At 39.1% G+C, this 13,973-nt stretch overlaps 2 protein-coding genes across 3 annotated transcripts in view; both read left to right on the top strand.

Moving 5' to 3' along the window:
- Nucleotides 1-5,303, top strand: part of plxnb1a (plexin b1a) — a 47,429-nt gene extending 42,126 nt beyond the window's left edge. For both annotated transcript variants that reach the window (XM_026367949.1, XM_026367948.1), the window contains 4 exons: nt 39-103; nt 1,527-1,602; nt 1,821-1,895; nt 2,753-5,303. In XM_026367949.1, the coding sequence (XP_026223734.1) occupies nt 39-103; nt 1,527-1,602; nt 1,821-1,895; nt 2,753-2,857 (321 nt within the window). In that variant the 3' untranslated portion in view covers nt 2,858-5,303. The remainder of the gene's footprint in view (nt 1-38; nt 104-1,526; nt 1,603-1,820; nt 1,896-2,752) is intronic.
- Nucleotides 5,304-8,445: 3,142 nt separating this feature from the next.
- si:ch211-220i18.4 (SRSF protein kinase 3) lies at nt 8,446-13,200 on the top strand. The gene is made up of 12 exons (XM_026368647.1): nt 8,446-8,519; nt 9,054-9,157; nt 9,710-9,818; nt 9,974-10,061; nt 10,186-10,273; nt 10,524-10,630; nt 11,202-11,364; nt 11,711-11,787; nt 12,134-12,241; nt 12,615-12,684; nt 12,822-12,914; nt 13,016-13,200. The coding sequence occupies exons 1-12, from the start codon at nt 8,473-8,475 to the stop codon at nt 13,198-13,200; spliced, it is 1,239 nt and encodes a 412-aa protein (XP_026224432.1). The 5' UTR covers nt 8,446-8,472.
- Nucleotides 13,201-13,973: the final 773 nt, after the last annotated feature.

Raw genomic sequence — 13,973 nt, forward strand, 5'->3', positions numbered from 1 at the left:
GGGCACATGCAGCATATCCATTTGTCATCTTTGCACAGGACTCTCCCATCAACAAGTTGCTGTACGCCAGAGACATCCCGCGCTACAAGCAGATGGTGGAGAGGTAAGAGTCTGGCAGCCAGTCGCCCCACTGACCTCAGGCATAAAAACAATTTGGGAGAGAGAGGGAGAAAAGGAAGGACTTAGCGAGGCCTAGGACAATCTGTCAGTGCCAGACAAAGGGGAGACTGAGCCTGCGAGGGTTCCATGCTTGGATGGTCTGAGAGCAGACTGCTATACTTACCACTGTCTGCTGCACATTAAACCCTGCAGACCCTTGCTAGTCTTGGCTAATTAAAAAGAATAGCAGTTGTAGAAAACTGAATTCTATACCTGTACTTAAATATGTGTGTGTGTGTGTGTGTGTGTGTGTGTGTGTGTGTGTGTGTGTGTGTGTGTGGTGCATGGTGCTGTTTGTGTGTGTGTGTGTGTGTGTGTGTGTGTGTGTGGTGCATGGTGCTGTTTCATTTCATGTGGAAAAGTAGGTTGTGGATATATATATATATATATATATATATATATATGTGTATATATATATATATATATATATATATATGTATATATATATATATACAACCTACTTTTCCACATGAAATGAAACAGCACCATGCACCACTTTTAGTTATGGTAAACATGGTTATTGACATCAGCTGTGGGTGCTTACTGTCATCTGTTGTCTTTCAGCTTGTTTACAGCTTCCAGCTTTAGTATTATTTCACCTTTTATCAGGAAAAAAAATCTAATACTTTAAATAAAATAAAATAAAATATTTAAACGCACTGCAGGTGCACATCTTAAATTGTTGATGTATGGGAGGTGTTGCATGTGGGTATAAATGCATGTGAGAGGGAGATGAATAAATGAGGAGAAAAGGAAATGTTCAGTTCAGTTCTAGGTAAAAGAAAGAAGTAAGAACTAAATTACCGTAACCTACTGTAGGGAGGTAGAGGCGAGCTGGGTTCAGTGACTTTGAGAGTGTAATGCGAGACCTTGGTCAAGTCTCTGTAGAAACTACAGGAGTAAACACACAAACAGTGGGTTTGCAAACATGATTTAATATGACATAACTGAACCGAGCATTAGCGTTAGGCAACAAAAGCACCTATTAGCTCCAGTCTTTATTCTTTCGGAGTAAAACATTAAGCAGCGATGTCGGAATGACCTGGGTTTGTATGCGAGATAAATAGCTCTGCTCACAAGGTTTATGACCTCACTATTATTTGGTTTGAACTATGGCCACTACTTTCCCTCAGTTTATCTATACGCAGTGTGCATGTTCTCTATGCAGCCTGTAATCAGGATGAGGTGAAGGTGCTTTGTATAGCAGCTGTTTTCACGAAGATAAAATCAACCCAATAATAAAATATGTCAAGCATCTGTTATTAAATAGTTTTCATATCACCAGTAGTTCTCTGCAGTTTCCTCTTTCCTTTCTGTACATTACTACAGTATAGACCAATCATCTGTGCCTCCTCCTCTCTCTCCAGGTACTATGCAGACATCCGTCAGACCATCTCCGCCAGTGACCAGGAGATGAACTCAGCCCTAGCAGAACTCTCCCGTGTATGTTACCCACTCTTGTTTTTCCATTTTGCAAGAATAACTTTTTTAGGCAAAGGTGGAACACATAAATCATTTCAGAACCTGGAAGTTTCCATCTGGATGGCTGCATAACAAGCTAGATGTAGAGTGTGAAATAAAATATAAATGGCAACTGATGCAGTTTTTAACAGCCTACACCCGCTGACGTTTCTTCACCTATTTTTATTCTCCCAAAACAGAATTATGCTGCTGAGGTCAACTGCCTTGTGGCTTTACATGAGCTGTACAAGTACATCAACAAATACTATGATCAAGTGAGTATTATAAAGGTCCGAAAACATGACTATGGGGTTGTACAGATTTTATGCTGTGATTGGGAATAATTTTACCGCACATGGAGTGAATCTCTGTACATGCAGACACTACTAATACATAATAATTTGTAAATCTGTATTATTATCTGCAATTTTAATCTGTATATTTATTTGCTATTGAATGTTTAAAATCAGCTTGTTTTACCATTTGAATTGTGCAAATGGGGTCTTTATTATTATTATATTTATTATGCATTTGACAGTTACATACATTATTTACAGCATGCTTATTATTGTGCTCTTTGTACTAAACACACTACAACTTGTGTAACTACTAAGCATAGTAGTAGTATTAAGAGGTTACCAACCACAAGCAATGTGTAATTCATTCCTTACGTTTCGTTTTGTTGGAAAGACTACCTCTGTGCTAATTGAAAGCAAAGTGGAAGGACAAAGTAGAAGGCATATAATGTGCGGGACTGACAAACCGCAGACCAGAGTTTGAACCCTGGGTTCCATGTCAGGTTGGGTTTAGGCAACAAAAGCCTTTTGTTAAGAGATAGAGAAAGACTGTGGTTTGCCTTAATGTGTAAAATGACAGCCCACAATCTGTCCCTGACCCTAACCAAGTGTTGTGAGTGCCTAGACCCAACTACAAAATGTTGTACTGCAAGGTAAGGCAGAAAAGAAAACAAGATGCTGAGGATGGGCTGTTCCATTGTAGGTGTATTTCATATTTTAATGATACAAACATATACATTCCCCAGTTTAGTTCAGTTGTTGTAAAATGTTGTTGCTCTGCTTTAGTTAAACAATGTTCTTTGCAAATGTAATCATCTCAGTCTTTCTCTTGTCAGATTATCACTGCCCTGGAAGAGGACCCCACAGCTCAAAAGATGCAGCTTGGTTACCGCCTTCAACAGATTGCTGCTGCTGTAGAAAACAAAGTCACAGACCTATGACCAGGAGGGCAGAGTGCTTTTTTCCTTTAACCTTAAAGAGAGGACAGTGATGAGAAAAGGTTCTGTCTCCAGGATGAAAACAAAGGAGGAAAAATGACCACTGTAGCACAAACCGTGATGTTGGTGTCATTAAGAGGCGGGATGTACAATAGGATTCCCTTGAAATGTTCCTTCTTTCTAACACTGAGAGTAAACTGACAGTGATGATTGATGAAAACAGAAGAAGTTGTGAAATGAAGCACATTAAAACAAGGGAGTTTCCTCTGAGCTATGGCCTAATAATATCTCAGAAGGATTTCCCCTGTTGAATTCTAGCTACAGGGAGACATGATTTGAAAAGAATTCTTTTCGTTTTGCTTATCTTCTGGAATCTTCTTGACAGACTACACAAAAACATTCCTGCAAGTTTACAGTTACGCTCACAAGTCTTCTGCTGAGGAATGGATGCCGTAGATGGGCTGGTCTGAGGAAACCATTAAGGGAAGGAGGAAAAGGGAAAACAAGACTTAAATGTAAACAGCTGTGGATTCTTTTACCACGTAACGTCTTACATGGAGAACAAACGGATAATGACGCTGTTCGAGTGCTGCGGAGGCCTTGAAGAGGAGCTCATTGTTTTTGAAGGATGTTTTCTTTCAGCTTTTAGCTTAATTAAATCATTCAACCGAGTCTTACTCTGAGTTCACATGACCATTATTTGACTGTTGGTTGATTTTTGTAAACGGCTTTCCAGGGTAGGCTCCCTTATTCATTTTTAAACTTCACTCCGCCACTTGTGCTTTTACTGTAATTTATAGATGCTGTCTCATGTAGCTTAAACTGAAGCCAGTGTTTTGCAGAAGGGTTGATTTTATTTTGCTGGGGATCTAGTAGAACAATGCTCTCAACTCCCTTTCTTTTCATGGTGATATTGTGAACGTTGGATAATGTTTCACACATGTCGACATACGTATCATTTATAAATAGTTTTCAATACGTGTCATTTTACGAGAATTCGGCAAAGGTATTATAGCTCACTCATAAACTGATCCGTCCTTAAGGAAACCTTGAAAATAAAAATCTCACTATTTTAATTACCTTAGACAAAACTAATACAGTAGGAGAACTACTGTTATCTTATTTAATCACGAGGGACCAGGCCCAAATAATAAAAAAATCAATGCACGAAGGAGTTTAGTATATGTCCACATGGATTTCAACATAATTTTATTTTTCACTGCCACCTAAGGATTTATTTTACCTCTGCAGGATTTATTCTCTATTTGGTTTTATAAATCATTTTTATGTGAAATTTATTTTCATGTGTGATTTATTCGAAATGGGAAAATTAAAAATTATGTTGCACATTAACCAAAAAAGAAATCTAACATTAAATTACACTACATATTTAAACAATTCAGTTTTTCACTTGCCTTTTATAGATTTGTTTCAGTTAATTTGTTTTTTATATAAGTCACGTTTGATCTTCCGTATTTCTAAGCTGTTTTGGCTACGGTCTGTAGCATATAAAGTTTTTTATAGACTACTCAGTTAGTTGAGTTGTTATGTCTTCCCCGTGGTAACTTGACTACATCTGAGTTACCTGTTGCAGTTGATTCATCTCCACCTGTTATTCACTTGTGATGTTTCTTTTTCAGGCTCTGCTGGATGGTTGTTAGAGGAGGATTGTTGCTAGTTTTCTTACAAACATTTCATGCTAGCAAAACTACTGTGCCCTTATTTTTAGCTTTAACTTGAATTGATGGTTTTGGTCTCACCGTGGATGCCGGGTTTTAGCAGTGTTATGACCTTTACTCTCAAAATTTCAATCAGTCAATATGGTTACAAAACACAGCGTGTATGTTCCCTGTTGATACGTGATGCCACATGTGAAACTCTTTTACTAGTTTGTTTTCCTATTTAATTTATTGTTTATTTATTTTATTGCATATGTTGTTTATTTTCAGACGTTTAAGAAGAAATAATAATGGTTAAATGGCTCAAAGAAATTAGAGGCTCCAGTTTAAAAACCTCTGTCATTTTTGTACCTTGAGTTTAAAATTTTTTTTTTTTTTCATTGACCTACTCCCAACATAAACTGAGGATATGAACTTCAGAATATTCCTTAAATTCTTGGCCACTGAAGGCACAGAAACCCTGTAGTAGCGCCGATATGTAATGTCTGGCACCTGTCCAACCATAATTTCCCCAAGGGCATCAATAAAGTAGGTTGTCATTATTATTATTATTACATAATTTGTAATGTTGCAAGCGACTACCATTCTTTGACATGCACATTGGTGTTTCTTGTTTCTTTCTTATGCTCAGTTCTGATGTTTTATCATTTTCCATGTTCTGTAGATACAACCTGTTACTAAGTAAATCAGAATTTAGCGCTCTCTAACTAATTAATAGGATGAACTTAACAACAACTCAATGTGATGCAATAAAGTGGTCCCAATGTTAACGAATGTCTGATGTCGTTTTGGATTTTAGCTGAAAACTATTTGTGAACTAATGAAATCATGAAGAGATGCTTTAGTTGACCTTATTGTAACAATAGTTATAGCATTTTAACTTAAGTGATTTACCTGCAGATGTTTTCTAGTATTTCACCACATTAGGAAGCAATTATAGAAAACTACTTTTAAAAAAAAACTACTATTATGAACTCTTTTTAAATGTGTGTTTTAGGACCTCACAGGGCGTCCTAACCATGTGCTGAGAACCACTGTAATCTGTGGCTTGTAACAGGGATGGCTCCACTCCATTTAGGCGTGTCACTTAGTTATAACCAGTGAGCCAATGTACACAGTGCTCGGTCCCTGCAGCTGCTTTAGCTAAATGAAGTGCAGTCATCCTGTGCCTTATTTTTACCATATTAAATGTATGCATTGTAATGCATTTTATAAAACAGCACCAATGGATTATTCATTCTCATTTCATTTAGTAGGATTTCTCTGAGTCTGTTTTGTACTGATGCTTTTTTCCCCTCTGCCTCATAACATTCATCCTCACTCTCTTTTTTTTGGCATCCCTCATCGCCCTGCTTCACCCACCCTGGTTGTATGAACAACCAAAGCTGGTAATGCTATACCATCGGCCTCAAGGTGTTTGTTGACTTGCCAAACAGTTAGTACTATATATAGTAATTTTATGTCTTTCAGGAAACATTTAGCATTTTTCATCATCTTTTAGCTGAGCTCTGTGACTTTCTCCTTACACAGAAACACAGCCCTGGCCCACCTGACTTAATCCATCAATCCTCATCCATGAAAATATACACTAGTGTGTGATCTTCGGCTGTTCTGGAGTGTGTCATTGTCTTCTCTAGGCCAAACTGTTTTGTAATATTTTTCCACCAGCATTGGAGGAAATTGGAACACAAACATTTTGTGATGTATAACCTCTTTTACCACCTGATATTTATCCCCTACTAACCCACTAATCTAGATCCATGCAGGTGCTGTTTGCACGGCTCTTCACAACACACATACACATGCTTCCTGTTCCTGTGGGAAGTGTCTTATTACAGCTCTGTGAAAATGGAAAATAGTAACAGCCAGCACTGGCTTTTCAGCTTAAGGCTGGACCAACATTAGACAGTAATATCAGGGCACAGGAGGATTGAGGAAAAAAGACTCCACACCTGCTCACTCTAATACAACACAAACAGCCCAGCAAGTAAAGAGGCTTACACTGTTTAGTTCGTTTGATACTGTTTCAAAGAGCTTGGTCAACGTTGAGACTGTAATCTCTATTTGAATTAGCACGTCTGTATGTTTTGGCCACAGAATCCAATCAGTGTATTTGAACAGGGAACCTAGAATTCGTTTTACGGTGTAATTGATCATAATGCTATGAATCAGTGTGGGCTGAAATGCAAACGGGATCCCCGGGCGCACGTGTTTATGTGTGAGTTTCACTGGACAGATTCAGTCTACTTCTGCACTAATGATCATTTAAGAGTATCTTTTAAAATGCTCGTACCAACTAAGTAACTTCTCTAATACCACTTGAACAAATTATCAACCCTATGATTATAAAACTAAAATCATTAAGCACAGAACTGTTGTATTAAACTGAAGTTGCTATATGCTAAAGCTGCTGGTCTCATGTAATGTAGTGCTGTTTTTTGTGTAAAACAAACAAGAAAATCATATTACTGTTTTATAATGTTTATATATGTTTGTGCTTTATAAACAAAGTCACATTAATTTACATAGATAATGAATACAATTACTAGCAGCAAATTAAAAAAAAATGTTTTATAAGTTTTTGTTTATTGTTCCAATGCAGAGATGACTTCATCCTCACTGGGCTCTATAGTCAGAATAGCTTATTATATATATTCATATCTTAACTTTTCTCTCACCTCTCTCACTTCAACACCGTCCGATATTGGTCTCGCTCTCTTTTTTTCTCACTCTCTCTTATGCTCTCTCTCTCTCTCTGTCGTGTGCTCTGTGCTTTATGTCCCAGCAGCCATTGTGCTCTGTGGCATCAACCATGAGATTCTTTTCCATGTCAGAGAGGGAGTGTTAACAGCTTGGTGTTGGCAATAGAAAGCAGCAAACCTGACTCTGACACGTGGAAAGTGCACGTGCACCTGCATGCACGTGCACGCACACACATCTAATGTATATTTAGCAAGTTTGCATCAAATTTTCACACAGAAATCTGCTTCTTAAAAAAAGCTTTATGATACATCTGTGCTCTTATTTTTGTTGTTATTATTTTCTTTAGATTACACAATAATTGACACACACATTCACACCTGTAACGTACATTTGGGTATTGCCTTGGGTACCTTTTCCCTCCATTTTCCCAACTGGGGTGCCAAAAGCTCTTGATTTGACTTTATTACAGGGACTAAGGAGAACTGGATACCAATTTAAAGATAATGCTAAGTCACCTGGTGCTAGTTGTTTGTAGCTTCTTTGCACAAATAACCTGTGTTGTTGTTTTTTGGAAAACAATGTCCTTTATTGTGAAACTTTATATTGTGTTGGACGACGGGAATCCCTGTCTCAAGCTACGTTTAGCAATGTGTGATCCCTGAGATCCCTGAGGCCCAAAGGTTAAACCGTTTGTGAGACGGGGAAAAATAGTCAGCAGCTGTCACTCCCTCGACCTGTTTGGCCTCACATGCCACTCCTCTGCTGTCCAGCTTTCCCACAACAGACAACCGGGAGAAAGGAGGAAAGGAAGGCAGCTACAGAGAGAGAGAGAGAGAGAGAGAGAAGGGAGACAAGAAAAGAGTGAGTGAGGAATAAGACTCACACAGGAAAGCAGGTAACGTCCTGACAGGCAGTGACTAAGGAGACTGGTGTGGATTTCCATGTTTAGATTCTGCTGACTAGTGCCGCTGCCGTTCCCAGTTTCCTGAGAGCTCGACCAGACCCCCACTTTACCTCGCAGCTTCTCAACGGTTTTCAAGGAGTGCAACATTAAAGGTGCCACACTTTCACTTGCTGTTGCCAGTTTATTCATCTCTCTTCTTTCTTTATGCTGAAGATTTGATCACTGCCGACTAGAGGCATTGATCACTTTTAAGATTTTCGTTTCTTTTACAGATACCAGCTCTTTGATCTGTTGGCTCCTGTCTCTGCAGGCTGCATCTGCTGAACCACACTATGCAGAGGAGTCCCCACTCAGCTTACACAGCTGCTCAGCAGCATATGTGAGTATAGGACTTCCTTTATTTGTAACTTGAAAAGCCTTTTCCATTCCTCTGGAAATGTTGTAAGCAAAGGGGGAAATAACTGCAACTTGCACCAAAAACTGTACAAAAGATGCAGCAAAAATGTTCCTGACTTAAACAATTACCCAACTAACCATATCGCTCTCCAGCGACACACAATTCAGACTTGTTTTCTGTATTTTCAGACATGACATGACCCAAACTCTCCCAGCTAATGCTACAGTAGCTGTCTAAGCAGGTGGGATGCAGAGTTATCAGGTTGCGTGAACATGCTGTAAAGTGATTTACAGCTGAGTCAGAAATAGTGAAACTTCCGATGCTGCTCGTCCGCTCTTATCCAGGCAGTGGGACAAGTTTCCATGGCAGGTTGCGTCTACTCTAAAAGTAGATCAAGTCTCCTGGCTGACCTCAGTAACTTGACACTGATACATAAATGCACTTACTGTACAGGCAGTTAGGTGGGAGACTATAGAATCGACTCTTCGTGTGAGATGCCCGTGTGTGTGTTTGTAGGAGCGAAGCTGAGTCATCTCATACTTTTGAAGCCCTTGGATGCCACGTGCAGCTGGATACCAAGGACAGCCAGGACTCCGAGGACCCCAGAGAATACTGTTATGGTACAAGGCCAATTTATGTTGGATGTGTGCATGAAGCCCAAAGTTTACACACACCCTAAATCCAGTATGTGATGTTTACTTCACTGTGTTCGTCGTACCCTTGTGAAAGAGCAGACACACTCTTTCCTATTTTACCTTTGGCTGCTGTTCAGTCAAAGACAATAAATAATGGAACTCACCTTTGCTGATGATGGAGATCGCCATCAGCTCTCTACTGTGCATATGTAAAGACAAACCATGATAGGACCTCATCACTTGCATATGCATTGATTTGTGGCTGCCAGTGTGTACTTTATAATTGACAGTCCCTATTATTCACCAACGATGTCAGCTGAGTGTGGATGGCTCATCATGGGTGGATCACCTGGAGATGGAAACATTAGCGTAGCCATTTTGCATGTTGTATTCATGAGACCAGGTTTTGACAATTTTAGACTATTTACAGTCATTCGATTGAATAAAACTACAAATCCTTCTTATAGAGACTGTAAATCCCATATTGAACATTTAGTTTATTATTTATTCATATTTCGCATGCTTTTATTTTCTCAGGTGGGTACCACCCTATACAGATAGGTGAGACATTAAACAGGAGATACCAAGTGGTTTCTAAGCTTGGCTGGGGCTATTTCTCCACTGTCTGGCTGTGTCTGGACCTCAGGTGGGTTCACTGTACCAATATATTTGGGGTGGGGCATGTTTAAATGTATTTTTCATATTACATGATCTTCTACTAATGGAATAGGTTTTGCAATGTGTTTTACATATGTTCAGTTGAAGTAGAATGGTTGCAAACAGAAGTGTTTGTGTTAGCAGGCTAGGTCGGAGGGTTGCTGTGAAGGTCCTGAAGAGTGGAGCTGGCTTCACCCAGGCGGGACAGGATGAACTAGCTCTGCTACGATGTGTTAGTGATCTTTTGCTTGTTCTCCTCTGTTAAATATTTATTGGATTCTTTTTCTTTGAAAGTCATAACTTCTGTCACCGTCTTTTCCCCCCTAACTGACCCGTGCTCTTCTCTCTTTCATCAGGTCAGTGGTCCTCTGAGTCGTCATCCCTCCAGCCAAAGAATTGTTCAGTTGCTCGATGAGTTCAAGCTGGCCGGGATCAATGGCGTCCGTATCCTTTTTACAGGTTGTCATGTCTTTGACACCCATTCTAAACCTGACACGGACATGTGTGGACGTGTGCTTGTATCTTGTATGTGGGTGTCTAAAAGAGCCACTCATATACATTCATCATCAGTTGAAGTGTAAAGTATCTCAATAATAAATGTATGTGAGTTTTATTATTTCAGAGATACAAACAACAGATATTGTGCAGTTTACATTCAGATTTAATGTTGTTCTCCTTAAAGCTCTGCGTTTAGACATGTGCCTGGTCCTGGAGCTACTCGGGCCCGACCTAAGAAGCTGGCAGTTATGCTTTGGGCATTCAGGACTATCACAGATGTGGGTCAAACAAATTCTTACTCAGGTAAAGCACAAGAGATTACATCTAGTATCAGATTACATCTCAGGGAAATCATCCACTAATTAGCTGCAGGAAATCAAGATCACATGATGTTCTTGCCTTTCACTGAAATAACTGGATCTATTTCCTTAGAGACATGGTATTTGTAGACTTTGGATGCTAATTGCACTGCTTCATTCAAAACTAATGAACTTATTAGTGCTTTTCAGAACTGTACATTAGGAAATTAGGCTCATACTGAAACCACTGACACTGTAGCTAAACTGGCACAGTTTAGTAAACTTCATTAGTAGTATAACAGCTAGCATTGCTCTGTCCAACTTGTCATTTTTTAATTTAAATTTTTGTTTATAAGCTTTAGAGTAAAACCTCAAGCTTCTCACCTGACACCAAAAAAGTGGCATCATTTCTAAAATGTGACCTTATTTCCTCCATTAGTGGATTGTGTGTTTTTGGTACTGTAGATGGTTCGCTGATCCACTTATCCAGTCCATAATAAACCAGGTCATCTTCATCTCTAAGATGAAGCCATAGGAAATGAAGCATCTACATAACTTGTTTGCATTCTTTCTAGGTTCTGCAAGGCCTGGACTATCTCCACACTCAGTGTAAAATCATCCACACAGACATCAAGCCAGAAAACATCCTGCTGTGTCTGGAGGAGCAGTCTAACAAAACACCAGCAGGGGGCAGCAGCTCCTCCTCTGTTCTGACTGGGAACGAGGCCAAGTCCGCAGGCACAGTTGGTTTTTTGTTGGTACAGATGCTGGAGGCTGTTTAAGAGTGAAGTCTCCAAGCTGGACAGTTTACAGCTGAGCTGTACGAGCAGGCGTATATGGTTCAACAAACATGTACAAAGCAGATGTATTTGTATGCAAATTCTAGGCTTTCAATACAAAACACAAATCCTGATTTCTAAGCTTCAAATAAAGAGAAATATCAATTTAAAATGAATTTCAATATGCATCCTATGCAAAATAACAGAGATGAACAAAACTGTGCATCATTCTAATATATCATAAAATATATTCTTCCAATGCAGAACAAGATGTTTTACTACATAATTGATTGCTTTTCTTTCAGGGAGGGAGCAGGTGAACCTATGCAGCTTAAAGGAAATTACAGTGAAGATTGCTGACCTGGGCAGCTCCTGCTGGGTGGTCAGTGGTTGCTCTATACTTTACATTCACTCACTCCAAAGCTCTACATGCTGATTTTAGTTTTATAACTAAAGATCATTTGTCACCAGGCACTTAAATCCCACCAAAACCTGCAGCTTTAAACTAAAGCCACTTTAAAATTAGAGTTTAAAGTATGTATAATAAACTATCATGACTAACAGAAAACACCAGCCAAGTGAGACAGTGCCGTTTGATTCCAATGCTGCTTGATTTTGCAGCCTGCACTGAAACAGTTTTTATTCTAGATGAGAATTTTTTAGTACAGATAAAGTACAGATAAAAGCAGTTGCACGTAACAGTCTCTGTCTTTTCTTTCTTGGACCAGTACAAACATTTCTGTGAGGAGATCCAGACCCGTCAGTATCGCTCCCTTGAGGTTTTACTGGGATCTGAGTACGGCCCACCTGCTGACATCTGGAGCGTCGCTTGCTTGGTGAGAAAAAAATCCAAACAGTATGTTTACGCTGTGAGAAATATTATAATCCAAGATGCACTTTTTTGTGACTGCATAATTTCAGTTTCTACATTCGATAAATTCTATGAGTTTCTACTAAATTTACCTACACACTTTACTAAGAGGTGTTATGAAGGTGGGTCTCTATTGGATCTGGACATCTGATATGGGGGAAATATTTTAATTGTTAATTCCATGCTAAAGGTACGCATAACTTGTGTATCTTTACCACAAAATGAAGTACAAATACTTTCCTTCTTTTATAATATAGGCTGTTGCAGTTTGAGTCATCGTTAGGATTTGGTCATTGTAGACACATCTCACACTTTAATTTTCTCTTGAATTCTCTCAGGCTTTTGAATTAGTCACTGGAGACTCCCTGTTTGAACCCAAAGCTGGAGAGTTCAATTCCCAGGAGGAAGGTACATTTAGTAGTGTGCTACTGTGACAAGTTGTGACAAACGACTACATGAGATTACTGCATAATTATTGATGCAGTTCATGTTAATGAGTACTGAAAATGTGTGTAATACCTGCTTGTTCTCCCCCTCCACCTCAGACCATATAGCCCAGATCATGGAGCTGCTTGGTAAGATCCCACCAGCTGTTGCCTTGTCGGGTAAATATTCTGCGGAGTACTTCAGTCGCAGAGGTAAATCTGCTACTTGAAGCCTGTTCTCACTTGTATTGCCCTATTTTTATTGATTTTGCTCGTGTAGATCATCCTTGTGTAACTCTTTGTTTTCCATCCAGGTGACCTGCATCATGTTGGTCCACTGAGGTTCTGGAGCCTACATGATGTTCTAGTGGAGAAATACCACTTCCTGTTGGCTGAAGCTTCTGGATTCTCAGACTTTCTTCTCCGCATGTTGGAGTTTCATCCCGACAGGAGAGCGACTGCTGCACAGTGCCTCCATCACCCCTGGCTGAACTCATGATGGCCTTGTAAAAGCCTTTGAGGTCTCATCCTCATGTACCGTCCTCAAAGTTAGATGCTTCTATGAGCTACAGATGGTCAGTTTCAGAGCATCTTTTCACTTTGACCCTAAAGAAATCCAAAGTGCCATTTAAAAGGCTGTTCTGTATAGATAGTTATAGATATTTCTTTTAAAAGAAAGAAGAAGAATTGTGTAAATGTTGCTCACTTTGATTTGTGAACTTGTGATTGTGATGTTGTCCTTACTCAGCATCAGAGAGGGAATAAGATGCTCTTCTCCACTGGCAGCCCATTCTGCACTTTGTGCTCAGTTTGATCGCATAAGTAGCTCTTATGAAGAGGTGATTCTGTTTTGCCTTTTGCTGACAGACTAACAGACCTGGCTTTATTAGTCAGTGTGTAGTTGTGAGTGCAGCCACAGTTATAATTGGTAAAACTGAAAATGTTGCAAATGAAATTAGATAATGGAACTTTTGATGATCTTTTAAAGTGAATATGCTTGAAAGATGCTTTTCTATTAGTTTATCTTTTGTACAGTGAAAAGCCTTTAAGAATAAAGACAGATAAATTTCACTATAAAGGTCAAGACCCGTCAAGTCTTGGAGGATTTTGCACAACATAACATTTTTTTAATATAAAAAAGCATATTCTCATACATAACTAGCATCTGTGCTGCTATACACGTTTAATTTCTTCCTCTTTTTAAGATCAGAAATACATGTCAGACTCAGACAGGATAAAATGCTGACTTTGACCAATGTTTTTTACAACACT

The sequence above is a fragment of the Anabas testudineus genome, chromosome 7 (genome assembly GCF_900324465.2).
Source record: "Anabas testudineus chromosome 7, fAnaTes1.2, whole genome shotgun sequence".
NCBI lineage: Eukaryota > Metazoa > Chordata > Actinopteri > Anabantiformes > Anabantidae > Anabas > Anabas testudineus.